We start from the raw sequence: 20,528 nt of genomic DNA, 5'->3' as shown, positions 1-20,528 counted from the left end.
ATGAAATAACTTTTAAAAAATATGCCACCATAATGTGAGATGTAGGAACCCTGAATTGGCAACATAGGACATGGACCCCCTACTGCTCTCTGCAGAACCACAAGAGACAATAAGACCCACACTGCACATTCCCAAGAGCCCAGTGCAGAGAAATGCAGAGACAAATGATGGAGAGGCAGCATTTTAATAGAATAAACAGTCAAGACAGGCCGGAGCCTTGCCACTGCAAGAGTGGTGTGGCCCAGCAGCGTCTGCATCCCCTGAGAACTGGTTAGAAATGTGGACTCTCCACCCACCTTCCCCCGACCCCTCCCCACCCCCACCCCAGACTGACTGCGTTCTGCCAAGGTCTCTAGGTGATTTGCATGCACGTCAAAGTTGGAGAAGCACTGGGATTAGAACATTTATTAATGTGGGGTTTTGCTCTTAAAATGTGCTTCGAGGTCCAAGGAAACCCATTTAAGCATCTTAGATCATGACTTGCTCCATTCTCTCTGAGCCACGCTGTCCCACATCAGCGTCCTGCTCTGGGACTTTGAGCCTCCCGTGTGAATCATAAAGTGTACTCAAGTTTGCTGAGCCATTTCTGTAGACAGTCTTTATGGATTACAAAGCGGATCCAGGAACCCCGGGTTGTATGATGATTTCCCATGTTTAGAGATGATGAAACTGGGGCCTGGGGAGGTTGCATGACTCTCCCAAGGGGCGCCAAGCCAATTGGCATCTGAGTCCAATGGGAACCAAGCTTTTGAGCTGCCAGTGTGAGGCTCACCCAACTTTGATGCCTTGCCTTTTTAAATGAAAGGGACATTTTTGCGCAAGAGATTTTTAAGAAAGAACAAATTCACAGAGAGCCTTGTGCGTGACTGAATGGGAGCCATGGGCGTGTGGATCTCTGGGAGTGTGGACGTTTAAGAACGAACCGTCCAGGAGAGAGAGATGTCAGGACACAGCGGGCCCTGCCCAGCCCAGCCCAGCTTCCACACTCCTGCCCCAGCCCAGGCTGGCGGGTTCTGCAGCCGGACGCCTTGGAAACCTCAGCTCCTCAGAAGGGCTCATGAGGGCGGGGGAAGGGAAAGGAGCCAGGCTTACTGTGAAGCCATGGTTACCGCTCTGGAGGAAAAGCAGCGGCTTCTGGATGACAATAACCCACCCTGAGAAGGATGCTCACTCCGACTCATTTATTGCCTTCGCGGATTCAGAAGAGCTTCTGTAACTGGACTCTGCCTGGATACATGTGGTGTGCGTCATTGGATTGGATTTCCTGATTAATTCCAATTTCCCTGGAGCAAACCGGAGCCACCTGCTGACTCGGAAATGGTCAAGACTGTATATATCTGGCACTGATGCCAATATGCTTCTTTTACCTGCCTCATCTGAATTAAGATTTCTCTGTCAACCCCAACTAAACAAAGGCCCTAGTGGGGTCTGTTCAGCTTCACCTGCTCACATAGGGATTCTCCTGGGTCCGTCAGAGAAATGACTGCCAGGGCAGCTGCTGAAATCCCACCCCTTCCCCCCTCCTTGCTTATTCCAATGGGACATGCATATTCCAATGGGACATATTCATATATATTGATTAAAAAAACAAAAAGATGGTGCACTTTAAAATTCCACTTAAAAAGTATTGCTTTGCTACTGTGCTCCTGACTGCCTGCTCTCTACACGGTGCTACAAAGGGTAGAGTCACAAGGAATTTGAGGCTGAAGATGTTTGGGATTTTTAGCCAACACCAATGCACCTTGTACGTTGCACCCTGCTGCAGCCCGCAGAGTTTGGGGGCTTGGCCTAAGGCAAAAACTACAAAGCATCCTAATGAGCAGAAGTATACAACAGGAATGTATGTGCATATTTGACATAGTTTCTCCTCTGGAGGGGCGGCCCCCTGGCTATGACCCGCGCCCTCTCCAAGGGCGAGGGAGGAGTCCAAAGAAGGCGCCTTCTGTTCCCAGCTGCCAGTTCTTCCGCAGCCCCTATGGCCCCAGGGACCTGCCCTGCTTTGCGTGGGCCCGCAGCAGCCCTGCAATTTCCACATGGGCGGGTGATTTCAGAACGATGGACAAAGCTGTTCGGCCAGCCTAGAGGGGAGCAAGAAAAGGAGAAACAAATTTTTATCCCATCTGCCTCCCACCCCAAAAAGGAAGGGTGAGCTGAGAGCAAGGGGTGTGCACAGGGCAGAGACGTCTATCCCAAGCATCCACAGAGAGGAGGAGACTCCCGTGGCATGAGGATCAGGAGAAATACACCCCCTCCCACAGAAACAGAATTCACTCCTGGGAAATCTGTGCCACCCAAACGAAAGACGTGTCACTGGGTTTTTAATACTTTTTTTTTTTTTTTTTAATCGGAAGACAGAGGAATGAAAACAACGCTTCCATTATCCCATTACAGGGACTTAAATGAAAGTTTGGGTATGTCTCCCTCCAGTCTTTTCTCCTGCACAAATGCGTTGTTGGTTTTTAGAGAGAGGAAGGGATAATATATATCACTTTGGAATCTAGTTTTATCTTGACCTTACCGTGAGATGCTCTCAAACTGCCCCTGCTCTTACACAGCCACCAGAACATATGGTTTTTCTTATTGGCTGTGTAAAAGTCCATAGGTGACTGAACTATTTCCCTTCTGTGGGAGACTTTGGTTGTTTCCAAGTCGTCACCGTCATAAACTGAGTGCAGAAAGCATCCCCCCCATTCCGAATTACTTCCTAAGCACCGACTTCTTGGAGTGGGCTCCCAGCCCAGAAGGACACACTCGTTCTTCCCTCCTGAAGCGTGATGCTGTGGTGCTTTCCTCAGCGCAGCCACCGTGCAAAAAAGATGCCGGTCCTGCTGTGTAAAGCTGCAAGCAGAGCAGCGCTCAGCAGGCAGCAGCGGCCATTCTCTATGCAGAGATGAGGGGAAGGGCTGGGGTGATGCAGTGGAGACAGCTCGGTGAGGGTTCAATCTCGTATGCAGAATTCTGCAATCAAGACAGCTTCGGAAACTACTTTTTTGGCAACTCACTGGAAGGCAAAAATCCAACTGAGGCTATTTCTGGTCCTTATTTAGCCCACTTTAAGTGTGAACATTTTTCCACTTTACTGCATCAATATTAATGGCTTTGACACAGGAGGGCCCCTCAAGACCCCACTAGAGTGTTCTCTACTTTAGATGGGGGAAATTCCTAAAATGTGGAAAATCCACAGAAGCAGCGAGAAAGGGTTGACACTCAGCTGAAAACCTTTCAGCCTCTTCTCTGTGCTCCAGGATGGAGTCCAGCTGCCTGGGGTTCCACATACGTACAAAAAACGATAATGCCCGGCCAAAGACCAACCAAGTCAGCAGAGGAACAGAGTGAGCTCAAGGGACAGGATGCACAGAGGAAGGAAGGGGCATTTCTGCAGACAGGCTGCACAAGACACATGAAGTTCTTTTTCTGAAACGGCCCCACGACTCCCGGTACCTCCCTTCCGCCATGCTTTATCAATTGGTGTCTGTGGGGTTATTTGATAAATCCCAGGCCCCATGAGGCCAGACACTGGATCTGGCCTGTTCTGCTGGCCCCGTGCCTCCCGTCTGCATGGCCCTCAGTAAGTGCTGTGGAAAGAGGGGATGCGAGATGATAGCAGAGGATTCCTTTCCAGTGGATGAAGAACCCGAGCCACCCCAATCCTAACAAGTATGCTCCTAGATTGGACACGTCTGGAAGAAAGCAAAGGTTTTCCACAGAGGAGCCCTGTGAAAGCCCAAGAGAGGGGCCTGGGTGTCTGTCCCCTGTGGACTCCAGCGCTGCACTGTGTCAACCAGGAGGCTCTGCCTAAACACAAAGACGGCGTGATTCCTGTTACTATGGGAAAGAGGCACAGGGCCAGTTCCAGGGGACAAGGGCACCTTTGGACAGGACCCGCCCAGAGGTGACAGCCTGTGTCTGCAGGCTCTTCAGCTGCAGACATGGAAAGTGGAAGACCCCATTCAGATCAGAAAGCGTGGCCAGAGAGACAGCCTAGGGAGGCTGTGTCCCTGAGCTGCCTCTGCCAGGGCCCTGGGAACAAGCCCGCTGCGGGCTGCTCCAGTGGGAGCCAGACAGGGCAGGTCCCTGGAGGAGGCCAAAGGTGACCTCTTGAATTAGATTCTAACCTAGGGAAGGCCCCTTGCTGACTGTTCTGGGAGTTTTGCTTTTATAGCAACCTTTAAATGTCGGTAGGATGAGAGAAGCTACTTTCAGGATAGGATTTCTCTCTCAGTTTTCCATCTAAATCTCTACGGGGAAGTGAACAGTGAGACGAGGTGGTCATCACGATAAGGGCGGGACGCCGCCCTTCAGTGCAAATCTGGAGGCACAGGGCTTGGTTCTTGCTAGGGTCCCAGTCAGCTGTCCCATCTCCCGCTGAAATTTCTCACCCAAATCACCTTTGGGAAATTTGGGTGTAACTCTGTGTTGACCCTGTCCCCAGCAGGCAGCAGGGTCTGGGACTTTCTGTGGGCTTGCTGCCTACATCATCTGGGCACCCCTGTCCCTCTCCACCTTCCCCTAGGACAGGCTTCTGCCAGCATCTCCCATTTAGCTGCCCACTTCTACCTCTCAGGCCCTGCCCTGAACTGCAGCCAGCCTTGTCCTCGACCCTGGTCTGGCTTCCTGAGCCAGCACTTGACTGGGACGGGGCTTCTCATTCCACCAGGATCTCAGCCCTTGCCTACACCAGGGTTTCTCAGCCATAGCACCACGGACATGTTGAGCCAGATAAGTTGTAATTCTTCCTTGTTTCTGTACATTGTAGGATGTTTAGCAGCAACCCTGGCCTCTACCCACTGGACACCAGGACTGTGTGTGCAGACACACAGACACACACACACACTGCTGAACTTCCACTGGAGTGCAAAATCACTCCTGAATGAGAGCCACTTCTCCCTTTGGGGACCGGTCTGCTCTGATGGGCTTCCCTAACTCCAGACCTTCATTTTCCCTACTCCCTCTAGGCACATCCTGCAATGCCGAGAACCCTGGTCAATCATGTGGGGGCTGCTTGTATTTGTGTCACGGTTCATCTATTCACAGCAAGAACAGTTACCATCAACTGAGTGCCTCTTCGATGTCAGATAGGGACTTTACAAACACTACCATATTTAGGTCTGGTCCATTACTATCCGCATTTACAGAAACGCATACAGAGGCTCAGAGTGGTTAGGTCACCTGCTCAAAGGCACACAGTCGCTGAACCCAGTTTCAAATGCATGGGTGTTGAAAGGCCACATTTCTAGTAATCACTCCATTTGTCCAAGCACAATGAAGCTCTCTGGCTGTGGCTCTTCCTCCACCTCCTGAAAGCAGCCACTGAGCTCTCTGATCTGCAGCAGAGTCCAGGAGATGCTCTAGGACTCACTGCCTGAAGGTCCTTGCTCACCAGGAACTTCAGAGCCCTGCCCGCTATCTCACAGGCCTCACTGCTGCCCCATAGGCCCGCCCTATTAGGTCTCCCCAGGCCAACTGCAGAGGCCACTCCTGAGATGGCCCTGGGCCTGTTCCAGAGTAACGGGCCACCTCCTGCCCAAGGGGGCCCTGCAGGGAGCTTGTTAACACAGAACCTTTGTCTGACCGTAACCTGTTTGGAGAAGGAGCCCTTATTTCCAGAGCCCATCACTGTTTCCACATGCATTTCAAGAAGGTCTGTGCTTTCTCGCGACTGCAGAAATGGCTTTGGGCAGAGGTGGGGTTCATGGGATCTGAAAATGCTAAGCCAGGGTGCCTGCTGCCTGGGTGTGGCATGAGGGACCCCACAGCTTGAATCACTGATGAACTACAGCAGATCATTCAGATATTCCCTAATAAGAGGGGGTGTCCCTGGGACGGGGGGGACTCTTTCCCTCCCCAGGCCCTTGGTCCTTTCGAACTGTGGGTATTAAGAACATACAGGGGGAGTTCCCATTGTGGCTCAGTGGTTTACGAATCCGACTAGGAACCCTGAGGTTGCGGGTTCGATCCCTGGCCTTGCTCAGAGGGTTAAGGATCCAGCATTGCCGTGAACTGTGGTGTAGGTCAAAGACACGGCTCAGATCCCATGGTGTTGTGGCTCTAGCGTAGGCCAGTGGCTGCAGCTCCGATTGGACCCCTAGCCTGGGAACCTCCATGTGCTGCAGGAGCGGCCCTGGAAAAGGCTAAAAGACAAAAAACCAAACAAACAAAAAAACAACAACAAAAAAACACACACAAACAAAAACATACAAGGAAGTCTATTTCTCTGTTTTGTCTGTTCTTTTTTTGGTTTTTTTTTTTTTTTTTTAATCTTTTTGTCTTTTTAGGGCTGCACCCGTGGCATATGGAGATTCCCAGGGTAGGGGTCTAATCAGAGCTGTAGCCGCTGGCCTACGCCACAGCCACAGCAACGCCAGATCCAAGCTGCGTCTGCGACCTACATCACAGCTCACAGCACCACCAGATCCTTAACCCACTGATGGAGGCCGAGGATCGAACCAGCAACCTCATGGTTCCTAGTCGGATTTGTTTCCACTGTGCCACCATAGGAACTCCTCCCAGGGAAGTCTGTTTAAAGCATTAAATTACAGTGCCAGCATTCAGGACAGTGGAGTCAGACCTGGGCTTGAAGTCATGCTCCAAGAATCAGCAGCTTGTGATCTTATGACAGTTGCATAAATGCTCTAGGCCTCTGTTTCCTTATCAATACAAAATCGGGATTGCAGTATCTATCTCACCGGGTTATTGAGAAGATTCGGGAGATGACACAGGGAAAGCGTTCCTCTGAGCCCTCTTAGCAGTTCGATGGAGCTGGTACCGCTAACTGTGTGATCTTGGGTGGGTTACTTAACCACTCAATGCCTCTGTTCCTCATGAGCAAATGGGTGGCATCAACACAGGCAACCCCATAAGGCTGTTGTGGGATTTACACAAGGTGGTCTTTTGGTAAACGCTTGGTGCGTACCTGGCACCGAGCCAGCACATTATACGTGTTAGCTCGTCTCGTCATTGTCTCAGCATTTTCGCCATCGCCATCACTTCCCAAGAAGCAATGTAAGGTCAAGCAGGGTAGCTTGATGAAATGGGCCGCTCTGGAAGGTGGGTCATTGTCCAAAAGGGACATAAGCTGTACTTGCGTCTTTCATCCGGCCCCCTGGGAGTCCCCATGGACAGCAGAGCTTCTCTGTCCAAGCTGCTGCCTCGAAGCTCACATGCTGTTATTGCTGGGACCAGATGGGGTTCAGGGCCAAGACCAGGCCTGGGTGCATTCCCTCAGGTTGGTATGAAAGGCTACCTGCTCCAAGTCTTCCAGCATTTCATGGGTCATTTCACTGAAATCCCATAACAGCCTTATGAGGTCAATTCTGTTGCTACTGCCATATGGTTCCATGGATTCTGCTGGCTGGCAAGGCACTTTTCAGGAAGGGAAGTGAAACACTCACTGGTTAATAGCCTATAAGTCTCACCTTGTCAGTCAGGCTGCTGTCACAGGCCGGGTGTGCCAGGAGCAGCCGTACCATATCAGTGTTGCCATGGCAACAGGCCAGCATGAGGGCTGATGATCCATCATGGTCCTGCAGGTTGACATCTGCCTGGCAGCTCAGTAGCGCTTGGACCATGTCCTCCCTGTCGTGGCTGACTCCCAGCATCAGTGCCGTCTGGCCTCCCTGCGCAGAGGGCAGAGGTGTGGTGAGGTTGTGGCAAACAAGAAGGACCCCCTCTGTAGCCTGGGTGTGATCAGGAAAGAGTTCTTTGGAAAAAAACAGTTGGTCTGAATCTCCTTCTGCCCGTGGTATGGGACCCATCCTGCTCCGCTGGCAGACGTCTACTCCGCCTCCAAGATGCTCGTCAAGTGCTGCCTCCTCTCTAAAGCTTTCTGCTCACACCCCAGGCACGGGGTGCCTAACACAGCACCTACCGCTTGGCATGGCAACCTGTCAGCCTCTCTTTTTCTCAGGGACTGAGACATCTTGGATGGCAGGGACGAAGTCTTGGTCACCTCTGTCTCTCCCGTGTCTAGGACCAAGTACGTGCTGATAGATGCTGAGTGACAGAATCAACCCAGGGCTGAATGCTGCAGGACCATGGCTTCTGACTGCCTGCCCCAGCCTAACTGCTCTGAATGCCCCTGCTATTTTCAGCGTAGTGACAGCCAGAACCCTTCTGTCTCAACAGGCTCTCTGTTTGCACCGTCTTGTGCTCATTTCTAATCCATAGCCATTAACAACAACTGTTTACATCCCTGTAACTGTTAAGCGCACATCGCAATGGATTAGTCAGAAAGTGGGACCAAGCTTTGGTTCTGCTGTTTCTTAGTGCTTGACCCTAAGGCTACATCACTTTTCATCCCTGAATCGAGGTCTTTCTTTTTCTTAGAAATTAATATAATCATGATCCATCCCATATATCTCACAGGGCTTGTGTGAAAATCAAACGAGATAAAGGACGTGGATATAACGACATGTGGTAGTAATTTTTCTGGTTACAAACGAATCATCATTTCCCCTAGATTTTCCTGTGCCACATCGTCCTCTCGTACAATATGATTATATAATTTGCCCCAAGGTTCTCTTCTGGGTTCCAGGCAAGTCAGGTGTGTCTCTCTGACCAGATGTCAGGCTTTGTAAGGTTGTGAGAATCAGGCAAGACTCTTGTTTTCTCTCCTTTCAGATCCCCTGTGGCTCTGAGCACAGTGTCTTACACGAGAAGCATGTTGGCTGATGTGTTCACTGATTAAAGCTCCAATCTGCAGTCACTGATGAATTATGCTTCCCTGCCCAGAACACTGGGGCTTAGAGAAAAGAAAGGGGGTTGCAATCAGATCAGTCTTGACTCTGCCTCCCACTAGTACAAGAATCTGGACAAGTTAACCTCTTGGTGACTTTTCCTGATCTGGTAAAACAGGAATGCTTACTGATATTACCTGCCTTCTGGGGCTGGTATGACACCCCAGGGAATCACAAATGCTGTGTGCCTGTTAGCTGTCATCTTTCTGAGTGTTGGAGATAATGGCTGATCATCACTCAGTATGTGGGAAAGTTTCATTACATTCCAGAGAATGGTTCCCCACTTCTGTGGGACCTGGGAAGATCTTTCCAGAGACGCCTATTTGCTCTTTGGTTCGCTGATACTCAGCCCTGAGGAAACGCTTGTTTATGGCCCTAACCAGACCATAGGTTTTCCTTCAGACCCCTCTCCAAGTGGTATTCAAGCCAGATGGCAAATGCAGATGTCTTCCTGTCTGCCCCCTGCCTGACTTGGGGCCCCTTCCTTCCTCACCTCCCTCCCGGTCCAGTTCCATACAATTTAATTCAACAACCATTTACAGAGCACTGCTGTCGGCCAGGTGCAGCACTGACCCTGGGGATACAGAGGGAAATAAGGAGCTTAGCCCAGGAGACTCCTGGTTTCCCAATGCATTCCTGTGTAACCCGGTGCCTGCAGCTCTCCCCAGAGGGCACTGAAGGGCTCAGCTGCACTAGGAATTCTCGTCCCACCCCTCCTTTAGTGACCCAGATGGCTCCCTTACACTCCTCGAGCACCGTTCTCTCCTCTATAAAAAGGGCATCAATTTGGATCATTAGTGAGCATTCCCCCTTCAAGAGGGCCAATTAAGAAAAATTGAATATTTTTATGGAAGACATATTACTTAAAAGGAAAACAGGCTTACTGAGTCCTCTGAAGTAGGAGCTCTAGGTAGGTGAAAATACTTTGAAAACCAGAGAGTATGCTACAAATGTCTGTCTCTGGCCACCAAGAGGACTGCTGTTATGTGGAGTGTGCAGAGTGACTCTGCCATCAGGTTAGGTCGCTGTCTGCAATCACTTTGGGGTGGGAGTGGACGGCAGAGTTAAACTGGGAGATAATTTTCTATGGGTCTCTTGGCTTTCTGCACACCTTGCAAATGAGGCACTGTCTTTGGTTCCAGAATGTCTTTTTATTTAAAGATGTGTGTATGGTGAACAGTCCTTGGAAGACAGAGAGAGTGTCTCCTCCAGAACAGAGGGCAGACATGCCTACTAGCCAGTGTAAAAGATTCAGGTTTCCTAAGCTCAGGCTTACCGCCCAGTAACACAACCCACTCTGTGCACAGGCCTCTGGCCCTCTTCACATGGCCCAGTGGGAATTGGGAATTGGGTCTTGGAGAGCTGGTATAAGTAGCTACTGTTACTGCTGTGAGTAATACACTGTCCTTTTTCTCTGGCACAAGAGTCCTGTGTCTTCTGCCAGCATCCATGACATTGGGGCAGACCAAATTATTAGCTTGAAAACAGAGGAAAATCTCAGATCTTTCACAGTTCTTGAGGATTAGGCTATATCTACATCGCTCTAGGGGGAAAAGGCGAGTTGAATGCACTCTGCTTGTTCTCGTCTTGGTCAAAGATGAGGCATTCCCCCTGTTGCTTGTGCAGCTTTGCCCTGCTGCCTCAGGGCCATACCTCTACTCCATGTTCCCAGGCAGAAGGACCCAGAAGTCAAACAGAGACCTCCTAACCCTCTGAACTGCTCTGAAGTTCATGATCAAGGTGGATCGCCTGCAGGTGCTCTCTAGCACAGCTAACCAGCAAATGCCTTCTCAAGGAGCTAACAGTTGTAACATGTGGTTCGAGGAGGCAGGCCCAGATGGAATTTGCCCAGTTTCAGAACAAGGTATAGATTGAAACTCACTGACCTCTGCCCCAGCCTGTCTGGGTCTCAGGAGGCTTTGAGGAAACCCAATGTCCAGTCTTTGGACAGATGCCATTTGGAGGGCCCAGATGTCCCGGGATAAAAAACGACATGGAGCTGCATGGAAGGTCTCACCCCACTGGCAGGATGAAACTGGGAGGTGCTTGCATTCATTAACGAGGAGAGGATATTCACGCCTCCTACCTGAGTAGCTTGAATGTTCACATTTCCTTCTCTCAAGAGCTTCCAGACAACAGCCATGTCTTCGTCAGTCTCTGCAGAAGCCAGGGGAGTGATCATCACAGCAGTGTAACCAGCTTTGTTCTGATGGTCCACATTGCAGACGCCTGCAAGAGAAGCACCAAAGTTGCAACAGCTCCCCAGGGGCCAAAAGCCAGGCTTCAGCCGGGTTCAACAGGATGCTGCATGCTGGTTAAAGGGCCACGGAACAGGGCAATCCTTTCCCAGTGGTGGAATCTATGTTACACATTTTTAGCAGCCTTTAACAGTGGCCACATTTCTTTACAAGTTTTCAGAGGATACCCAGCAAGAAAGGTCCACAGCAGGAGTCCGAGATGGCCAAGGGGGCAGATGACTTTGTCCTTATTTCCTAAAGTGGACACACACATTCCCATTTTACAGGTGAGGACGCTGAAGTTCGGTGCAGCTACATCAACTGCCCCAGTGAAAGAGCAATGAGACCAAAACTCAGGTCTGTCCAGAGCCCATCACTCACGCAGCCCCACATCTCCCATTGCTGTGCATTTCTGGTCCTTTCTGAAAATTTTTTTTTAATTAAAGTATAGTTGATTTACAGTGTTCTGTTAATTCTGCTATACAGCAAAGTGACCCAGCCATGCACATATATACATCCTTTTTCTCATATTATCTTCCATTATGTTCTATCACAAGTGATTGGATATAGTTCCCTGTGCTGTGCAGTAGGACCTCATTGCTCATCCATTCTGCATGTAATAGTTTGCATCTACTAACCCCAAACTCTCAGTCCACCCCACTCCCCCTCTCCCCCTTGGCAACCACAAGTCTGTTCTCCATGTCTGTGAGTCTGTTTCTGTTTTGTAACAGAAGCAAAATATTTGTCAGGTCTTGCCCTGTGTCAATGTGTAACTCTTAAGCTATTGATTGTGACGGTAGGTCCTTTCTAAAGGCCTAGTGATACCTTGTGCAGTGGACCAGGGGGCATGAAAAATGCCACAGAATAAACATGGGAAATCTTCCAGGAATAACCATCTCATTTGAAAAGCAGAGCAGAAAAAACACTCCATAACTTTTTATATAAAAGCAATTAAGGAGTTCCCGTTGTGGCTCAGTGGTTAATGAATCCAATTAGGAACCATGAGGTTGCGGGGGTTCGGTCCCTGGCCTTGCTCAGTGGGTTAAGGATCCAGCGTTGCCGTGAGCTGTGGTGTAGGTTGCAGATGCGGCTCGGATCCCACGTTGCTGTGGCTGTGGCGTAGGCCGGTGGCTACAGCTCCGATTGGACCCCTAGCCTGGGAACCTCCATATACTGCGGAAGCAGCCCTAGAGAAGGCAAAAAGACAAAAAAAAAAAAAAGTAAGAATATACATTTCACCATAGAATGAAAAACTGGCATATTTTTAAAACGAAGTATGAAGTGAGAAGTCCAAAGACATTCTGCTGTGGATGAATTCATATCCGCCTCCACCAAAGAGACCCAGGACATCGTCAGCCTGTTATCTGTTGTCTGAAGGCCCCAGCTCTTAAGGGAGGTACCCTGTGGAAAACCAGATCTTCCCTGTACTGTTGCTCATGCAGAAAATCTGGGTGTCTCTTTTGGACAATAATAAATCTATCTCAGAGAGCAAGTCCGAGACTCTTCTTAGCATTTCTTCTGTAAAATGGGGACAATGACAGAACTCATTAGGTTACCATGAAATTCAATAAGTTTATATATTAAAAGCACTTAAAAAAGTGCCTTGAACATAATACACATTCAATAAAAGTGTTAACTGTTACTACTGTTATTGTCCAGAATGGGATTCTGGTCTTCATATCCTTGCTACTTGTTTTTCAAGACTTAGAGATGCATTGTAACAAATCTGGTTTATGACAAGGTGGCAGTTAGGGTTATTTGTAAGTTCTATGCAAGAGGAAAAAAAAAAAAACAACATTTGTTGGACATTCTCTCCACGCCACCGCAAACAATTTTTTGGAAATGTGTCATCGTGGACCCGGATGCCAGGGGATACAGAAAATCAGTTGGGTTCATCTAGTACCAGTTTCCTCCCTAAAGTCTGTCTGGCCACTGTCATGACAAGCTGGGCTACCAGTAAGTAAGAGCTCCACGCATCTCTCACAACTTTGCTCTGATAAAGATGACAGTATTCACTACCTCGTTAACTTAATGGCTTTTAAATTTTTACCTCGTGACTATGTCCTGTTTGCTTTTAAGCGGTGTAAACAAGCTTCAGGTTATGATTCTCTATACTCTTGTCAGAAACAGGACCTACAGCTCAGTAGAGTGAGGACTAACTCCTCCTCAGGGGCTCTGAAAAGGAGTTGAGGACCCCCAGTTTCCATAGCAGATGCTTCTGAGCAGCTCCAGGGAGCAAACCAACCCTCCCCAGAGGCAAAGGGAAGGCTCATGACTGAGCATCCTCTGACTCGGGAAGCTTCTCCTCTGCAGAGGCGTCCTGACAAAATAAAGGTCAGATCACAAAGGGCTATACTGATGGAGGTGCACCTGTGGCTCTATTCTCAATGATGATGAGTCACTCCTGGGCAGCCCTCTACAGTTTGTAATGTGCCTTCTGGATGCTTCACAACTGGCTGGGAAGGGAGTCCCGTTTGGATTGGGATGGATCTGTCTACAGTGGGAAAGGAATGGCACTTTCAGACCGTCTCCCCGCCCCACTCCATTCTTTATGCCTGTGGCTGTTTAGCTATTTGAAGAGGTTAAAGGGAAAAGCTTCTAAACCACTTCAGGGTTGATGAGTATTGACTATCTTCTTAGACAACATCCACAGAAATGTGTAAAAACCAAATCAACGGTTATCTGTTCTCCAGGCTGGTCTGGCCAACCTGAAGGACTTCTAACAGGCTGCAAGTCTGTGAGCTACTTAGAGACAAAGGTGTCACATTACGGATCTTTAGATTTCTTTTGCACATAATAAGTGGTCCCAAGGTCTCACAGTGTCCCTGGAACCTAGTTTGGGCTAATAGAAAGGCCCAGATTGGAAGAATGACAAATCATGGCTGGAATTCTGGCTTAGCTATCTACTAGCTCTGTGACCTTGACCGTATCATCTGAACTCTGTGAACCTCAGTTATTTCACCTGGAAAATGCATCAAATATCTGCTTCAAAATCCCTGCAAGGACTGCACATGGTAGTATAATACTCTGTCCAAGTTAGGGAAGGCACTCAAAAAGCAGTGGTTGGTATTGTTACTTATGTTCTACAATGAAAGGCCCTAACAGTGAACACAGCAAATAGAACACAGAGGCATGATTCTTTAATTATGTGCCTTTCTCAACTGAGCTACCATTTTTTTTTTTTTTTTTGACCGTGTCCACAGTATGCAGAAAATCCCGGGCCAGGGATCAAACCCGCACCATAGCAGTGACCTGAGCCGCAGCAGTGACAATGCCAGATCCTTAGCCTGCTGCACGACCAGCGAATTTGCGCTACCATTTTTGTGGTATGCGTGAATCCACAGAGAATGTCAGAATTCTAACTTCGTCTTCCTCTGATGATGCAGGAAACAGAAAGGACTTCAGGCTGTTGTTATGTACATTACATGTCCATATACTTGCAAGTGAAGAGCCTCAAGAGTGCGTAACAAAATTCTGGAGAGTGGAATTTAACCTAGCTCTCAGGAGTCATCTGTCCTCTCATTCATCTAACAAATAGTTTCACTTGACACCCACCATGAGCCAGGAACCGGTCCAGGTGCTGGTGATACTGAAAGGAACAACTCAGGCAAGAGCCTCCTTTGGGTTAACTGACAAGTGACAAGTGACAAGCAAAGATCATCTAAAGAAAGAAATAGGGCATTCCTTTAGAGAAAGCTGGGGTAGCCACCGTAGATGGGGTCACCAAGGAGCCTTCTGAGATGACATCTGGGCTTTGACTCGAATGATGAAAAGGAGCCAGTCCTGAGAAGAGTTTCAGGGAAAAGGGTCCAGATGGAAAGAAAATGCAAAGGTCCCAAGGAGGGAACGTGATGAGTTTGAGTCACGTGGCTGCAGTGAAGGGAAGGAGGGTATGTGGTGGCAGCAGAGAGAGCAGAGGTATGCAGGACCAGGCCACCCAGGATTCCTAAGGGCCAGGCTGAGGAAGCTACCTTCTGCTCTAAGAGCAAGGGGAGGCCAAGGGGAAGCTGTGGGATGGATTTAAATTGGAGTGGACAAGATCCAATTTGGGGGAAGGCTGTTGGATCCAGAATTCAAACTTTCTGATGCCTGTTTCAGCTCTCCCTCCAGCCTCCTGGTAGGGGTTACACATCTAGCATGTGCTCCAGTTCCTGGGTGCCACAGTATCAACTTCAAACCCCATTAACATGCTTGGTCATCGTGTGATCTGTCGACTTTTCTGAGTGTCACTTTCATCATCTATAAAACAGGGATTAACATCCACATAATAGGATCAGCATGATGATTCAATGAGATCTCCAGTGCCAGATGCTCAGCAAGAGGGCCTAATCCGTGGAGATCATTTGGGGTTTACCACCTCTTAGATATCCCTCACATAGCCTTCCTCAACTCACAGACGGCATTCAGCTGGGACCCACACACCTCTCAGTCCCATCACCCGCTGTCCGCACTGTCACTCCTAGGCTCTGTTCTGCTCAGACTGCACTGTGAGCCCTCAGTAGACACAGAGGTCTTTGTTTGACTATTAACCACCCTTCCAGTTCCTGAGGAGATCAAGGCCATTTGCAATGATTCTCCACCAGAGGGAAGAGTCTTCCCGCCAGACTTCAGATAAACTGAGAAACTATGCTTGCTCCCCTTCTCTCCTCAACATCTCTCTGGACCTTCACCCACCAGCCCTTCCTCTTGCTTCCATCTCAGGGGCATAAATGTCCCAGCAGCCAACCTAGGCTGACCTCACCTGCCTCTGCTGTGGGTTCCAGGTTTCTCCAGCTCCTCCAGACCTTGCTCCATCAAGCATCTTCTTTCTTTGTATCTTTAATCTCTCTCTTTGCCTCTCTCTCTCCCTGTGTGTCTCTCTAAGATGTGTCTTAGCATCTTCCTCTCAGCCAACAAACATGTTCAGATCCCCTTCATCCCCATTCATACAACAATAACCCTCCATAGCCTCTCCTGCCTCCTTCAGCCACTATGCTATATCACTGCCTTCCCTATGCCTTCCCTACAGCTCACTCCTACCTCTGCAATCTGGTTTCCTCCCAATCTGCCTGAAACAATTGTTTCCAAAGGCATCAGCAACCCCTTCCCAAATCTACCAACCCCAGGCACCATCATTCAGGGGCACTGCAAAATTCAACCCAATGGACAATCTTCCTTCTTCTTGACTGGGATTTCTTCATTGGCCTGAGACTTCTCTGTCTGCTGGAACCTACACACTGCTGTGCACATTTCTTGCTGTCTAAACAAAGCATTATCTCCCTTCTTTTAAATCTTGAAATCACATTCTGTATCTCTCTTGAGCCATCACCCTGCTCTATCCTGACTATCAGGCTGTAAGCTCCTGGGAAGAAGAGGGCTCACGCCTAGCTCACCTTTGCATCCCTGGTAGTAGCCAGTAGGTGCTTCAACTTTTTTTAAAAAAAGTTTATTGAAATATAGTTGATTTACAGTGTTGTGTTAACTTCTGCTGTATAGCAAAGTGACTCAGTTATACGTATATACTCTTTTGCATTATAGTTTATCACAGGATATTGAATATAGTTCCCTGTGCCATACAGTAGGACCTTCTTTATCCATCCTATATATAATAATCTGCCTCCGCTAATCCCAAACTCCTAATCCATCCCTCCTTCGTGCCCCTCCCCCTTGGCAACCACAAGTCTGTTCTCTATATCCATGAATTTGTTTAGATATGTTGATTTGAGTCATATTTTAGATTCCACATATAAGTGATATCATATGGCATTTGTCTTTCTTTCTGACTGACTTCACTTAGTATGATAATCTCCAGGTCCATCCATGTTGCTGCAAATGGCATTATTTCATTCTTTTTAACGGCTGAGTAATATTCCAGTGTGTGTGTGTGTGTGTGTGTGTGTGTGTGTGTGTGTGTGTGTGTGTACATACCACATCTTCTTTATCCACTCATCTGTTGATGGACATGTCGGTTGCTTTCATGTCTTGGCTATTGTGAACAGTGCTGCTGTGAACATAGGGGTGCATGCATCTTTTCTTTGAATATTTTATATAATGATTTTTATTTTTTTTCATTTTATCTGGTTTACAGTGTTCTATCACTTTTCTACTCTATAGCATGGTGACCCAGTTACATATACAGGTATACATTCTTTTTTTCTCACATTAGCATGCTCCATCATAAGTGACTAGACATACGTCTTTCCAATTTATAGTTTTATCGGGTATATACCCAGGAGTGGGATTGTTGTATCCTATGGAAACTCTATTTGCAGTTTTTTGAAGGACCTCCATGCTATTTTCTATAGTGACTGCACCCATTTACATTCCCAGCAATAGTATGAGAGCGTTCCTTTTCCTTGGTGGTAGCCAGTAGGGACCTCATACATAGTCCACAAATATCTGCCAAAGGATGAATGAATCCAATTGAGTCAAACAGATCAAATGGAGGTGTGGCCTTTGTTAAAAAGTACTTACGAAGATGGAAAATGTGAGCTTTCCTAGCGGCAGCGTGGGATAGCTCTGGAGTCAGACGAACTGAATGCAAAGTCTAACTCTACCATTTACCAGCACTGTGACCTGAAAAAGTTTTGTAACTCAACAGAAACACGAGAATAATAATGCCTACATCACAAGAGTGTTGAAGAAAAAATGATATAGAGAAAGCAAAATGGCCCAGCCCAGGAGGACTCAGAACAGAGAAGAAGCTCCTCGCTGGAAGGAGGTAGCGACAAGAATAACCCTCGAGGGAGGGACCCAGCCTGCACAGATGCAACCATTTCTGACCTGTCTCCAGCAGCAGCTTCACGATGGAGAAGTTCGAGTGGGACACGCTGTAGTGAAGAGCCGTGTTCCCGTTGTTATCAGCTAAGTTGACAAGCAACCTTAGCAAGTGTGGGGAGTGAGGCTGGACCCCTCGGAGGTAGGCGGCCACCACAGCAGGGCTGGATGACTTCCGGCTGGAGACACGGAACCACTCTTGACTGATGGTGTTCAAGCTTTGCCTCTGAAATACCAACAGATTCCAATTTCAGGAGGTTACCTACGTGGGGTGCTCCAGCTAGGGTGTTAGTTTCCACTAGGAAAAGTCAGCTTCGGATGATTCCACGTCCGTGTCTCCAGCTCTCCGTGTGATTTATTCCTGGAGGGCTCAGAGCTCGTGGAGTGGGGGACCCAGCAGCACACTTCGAACCTGTGCGATCAATCACCCCCCCCCGCCAAGTGAGGCAGAAAGGGGGACTGGGAGAGCAACACCATGGCCACTAACGAAGCACTTCACTCAGAGACAGTTTGAGTCTACTGTACATTTGTCCACACAAGATAACTATTTCACTCCCTCTTTAATGCACGTATACCAGCCTATGCTGACCCTAGCTCTGACTCCACCAGGGCTTTTGCATATTTATAACAGGCAGAGCTGGAAAGTCACAACATTTTACTAATGGGAAAAAACACACGCTGAAGGCTAAGACAAACAACACACCCCAATTTATGCTTGAAGTAAAACCCAAACAGATGTGCTTGAATTATTTTTGGCTTTTAAGCTTTGCTTACGACCTTCAGAGAAAATGGTCTAACAACCCATGGCAGGACCCCACTCTCTGCAGTATCCAGCATCCTTGGAACCACAAATGAGGAGGAGCCCAGAGTAAACGACATCACCTCTGCATGTGCCATGACCTAAGTGCTGAAAATGGAACATGATTGGATTATTTATCTAAAGGGAAGGAGAAATGAGGCGGCTGTGATCACGAGAGATGATTTCATGTTCATTCTGGAAAGGGCACTGGAGGAGGAGTCACTAGACCCGTGGGGCCAGGCTTGACGTCCTGGCTCAGCTATGTGACCTTGGAAGTCCTGTAACCTTTTTGAAATTTACTTGTCTACAGAATGGGGGCGAAAAAAAAGGCTGGGTCCCTAACCTCCCGTGGCTCTGCAGAGAGATGGCCCTGCACAACCTGCTTTGTCTCTAAGGTGGGGAGGGGACGTCCTGGGCTTTGAACCTAACGTGGGTGTGATGTCCTCTGGTAGCTCTTCTAGGCAGAACCAGTGGATTCTTTTGTGCCTGAAACACTTTTCATATATCAGAATATCTGGAGTTCCCATCGTGGCGCAGTGGTTAACGAATCCGACTAGGAACCATGAGGTTGCAGGTTCGGTCCCTGCCCTTGCTCAGTGGGTTAATGATCTGGTGTTGCCGTGAGCTGTGGTGTAGGTTGCAGATGCGGCTCGGATCCAGTGTTGCTGTGGCTCTGGCGCAGGCCGGTGGCTACAGCTCCGATTCAACCCCTAGCCTGGGAACCTCCATATGCCGCGGGAGCAGCCCAAGAAATAGCAAAAAAAGACCAAAAAAAATTTAAAAAAAAAAGAATATCTGCTTTACCCAAGGAATATTCAGAAGACTCTTGAGAAAGATCCTAATATTAAGGAACATAGCGGTTGATTTTAAATGAAGATTTAGGCAATAACGTAGCTCTATAATTCAGTTAAGAATAGGTAACAGGAGTTTTAATCAACATCCACATCACATATTGGTTCTTGAACAATCTGGGAACAGGTTATTTGCCAAATCAGCTAAGATAAAATACTAATGAAAATAGGTTGGTCTGGATCGATCGTTTTTACCCCTAAGGCTTTTCTGCAAAGGAGAACAAAACGGGCTTGAAAAATGCTTACCAGCTGTTACATGCTGAGTCTTATCAGTCACTCTCACAATTTGGGAAAATGTGTCTGTGCCAGTATCTCTTGATTTAAGTAGAAACTAATCGTTCCGTGTTTAAATCTCCCTGGGCCACGAAGGCGCCAAGGAGCAAACAGATGTATTTTCTTGCTTTCGGTCTCTCGACCCATAGGCACACTTCAAGGAAAACAGTAAAAACTGCAGAATTAAATGTCACAGCTTGAGGGTAATGGAGACATGCTGTCCACCACCTTCATTTTACTAATGAGGAAACTGAGGCCCTGAGCACGGAACTGACTTTCCCCATATCTTACAGAGAATGGCCCTAGGAATAGAACCTGCAGTTCCCATTCCACCTGCTCTCTTCCACTCTATCCACAGTTCTTTCACATTGCAAAGCAATTTTGAGCCTAAGCCACAAATGATCCTTTGACACATTCAGGGTGTTAATAACTTACTTGGTAAATGCCTCGAGCACCAGGCCTGGTTCCTGTGCAAAGGCATGGGTTTTGCTTTCTCAGCACAATCCATCATACTGGGCAGCAGAGTTTGGGCAAAGAGAGAGCCCTCAGTGGAGCGGGATCCCAGAGAGAACACCCACACGGCTGCCTCGGGCACGGGACCCAAGTCACCAGTTGGAACTAACAGCTTAAAACAGTACAGAGATCTTTACATGATGATGAAAAATCACAGTACCAAGAGCTGGTCAGGGGTCGTCCCAGTTTCTGGCAGATGTTGGCTCAGTGCCCGGCATGCATTAAGGAATTCTTCTGAGGGTTGATATCTAAAGGAAAAAAACATATACATATATGAGTCCCCATCTTGACAAAATGTCCCTGACCTTGACTTTCATCTTTCACTTCTCAGCAACTCGAACACCCAAACTGGGCAACTTCCCAG

General features: G+C 48.2%; 1 protein-coding gene across 4 annotated transcripts in view; it reads right to left on the bottom strand.

The window, feature by feature from the left end:
• Positions 1-390: 390 nt before the first annotated feature.
• The window catches only part of KANK4 (KN motif and ankyrin repeat domains 4), a 73,729-nt gene continuing 53,591 nt past the window's right edge, over positions 391-20,528 (bottom strand). For all 4 annotated transcript variants that reach the window (XM_047788840.1, XM_047788838.1, XM_047788841.1 and 1 more), the window contains 5 exons: positions 20,325-20,412; positions 17,735-17,954; positions 10,822-10,964; positions 7,416-7,616; positions 391-2,078 (listed from right to left, as the gene is read on the bottom strand). In XM_047788840.1, coding sequence (XP_047644796.1) covers positions 1,974-2,078; positions 7,416-7,616; positions 10,822-10,964; positions 17,735-17,954; positions 20,325-20,412 — 757 coding nt within the window. In that variant the 3' untranslated portion in view covers positions 391-1,973. The remainder of the gene's footprint in view (positions 2,079-7,415; positions 7,617-10,821; positions 10,965-17,734; positions 17,955-20,324; positions 20,413-20,528) is intronic.

The sequence above is a fragment of the Phacochoerus africanus genome, chromosome 8, assembly GCF_016906955.1.
Source record: "Phacochoerus africanus isolate WHEZ1 chromosome 8, ROS_Pafr_v1, whole genome shotgun sequence".
In the NCBI taxonomy this organism is placed as follows: domain Eukaryota; kingdom Metazoa; phylum Chordata; class Mammalia; order Artiodactyla; family Suidae; genus Phacochoerus; species Phacochoerus africanus.
Note: the sequence above shows the minus strand (reverse complement) of the source record. Positions and strands in the feature narration are given on the sequence as shown.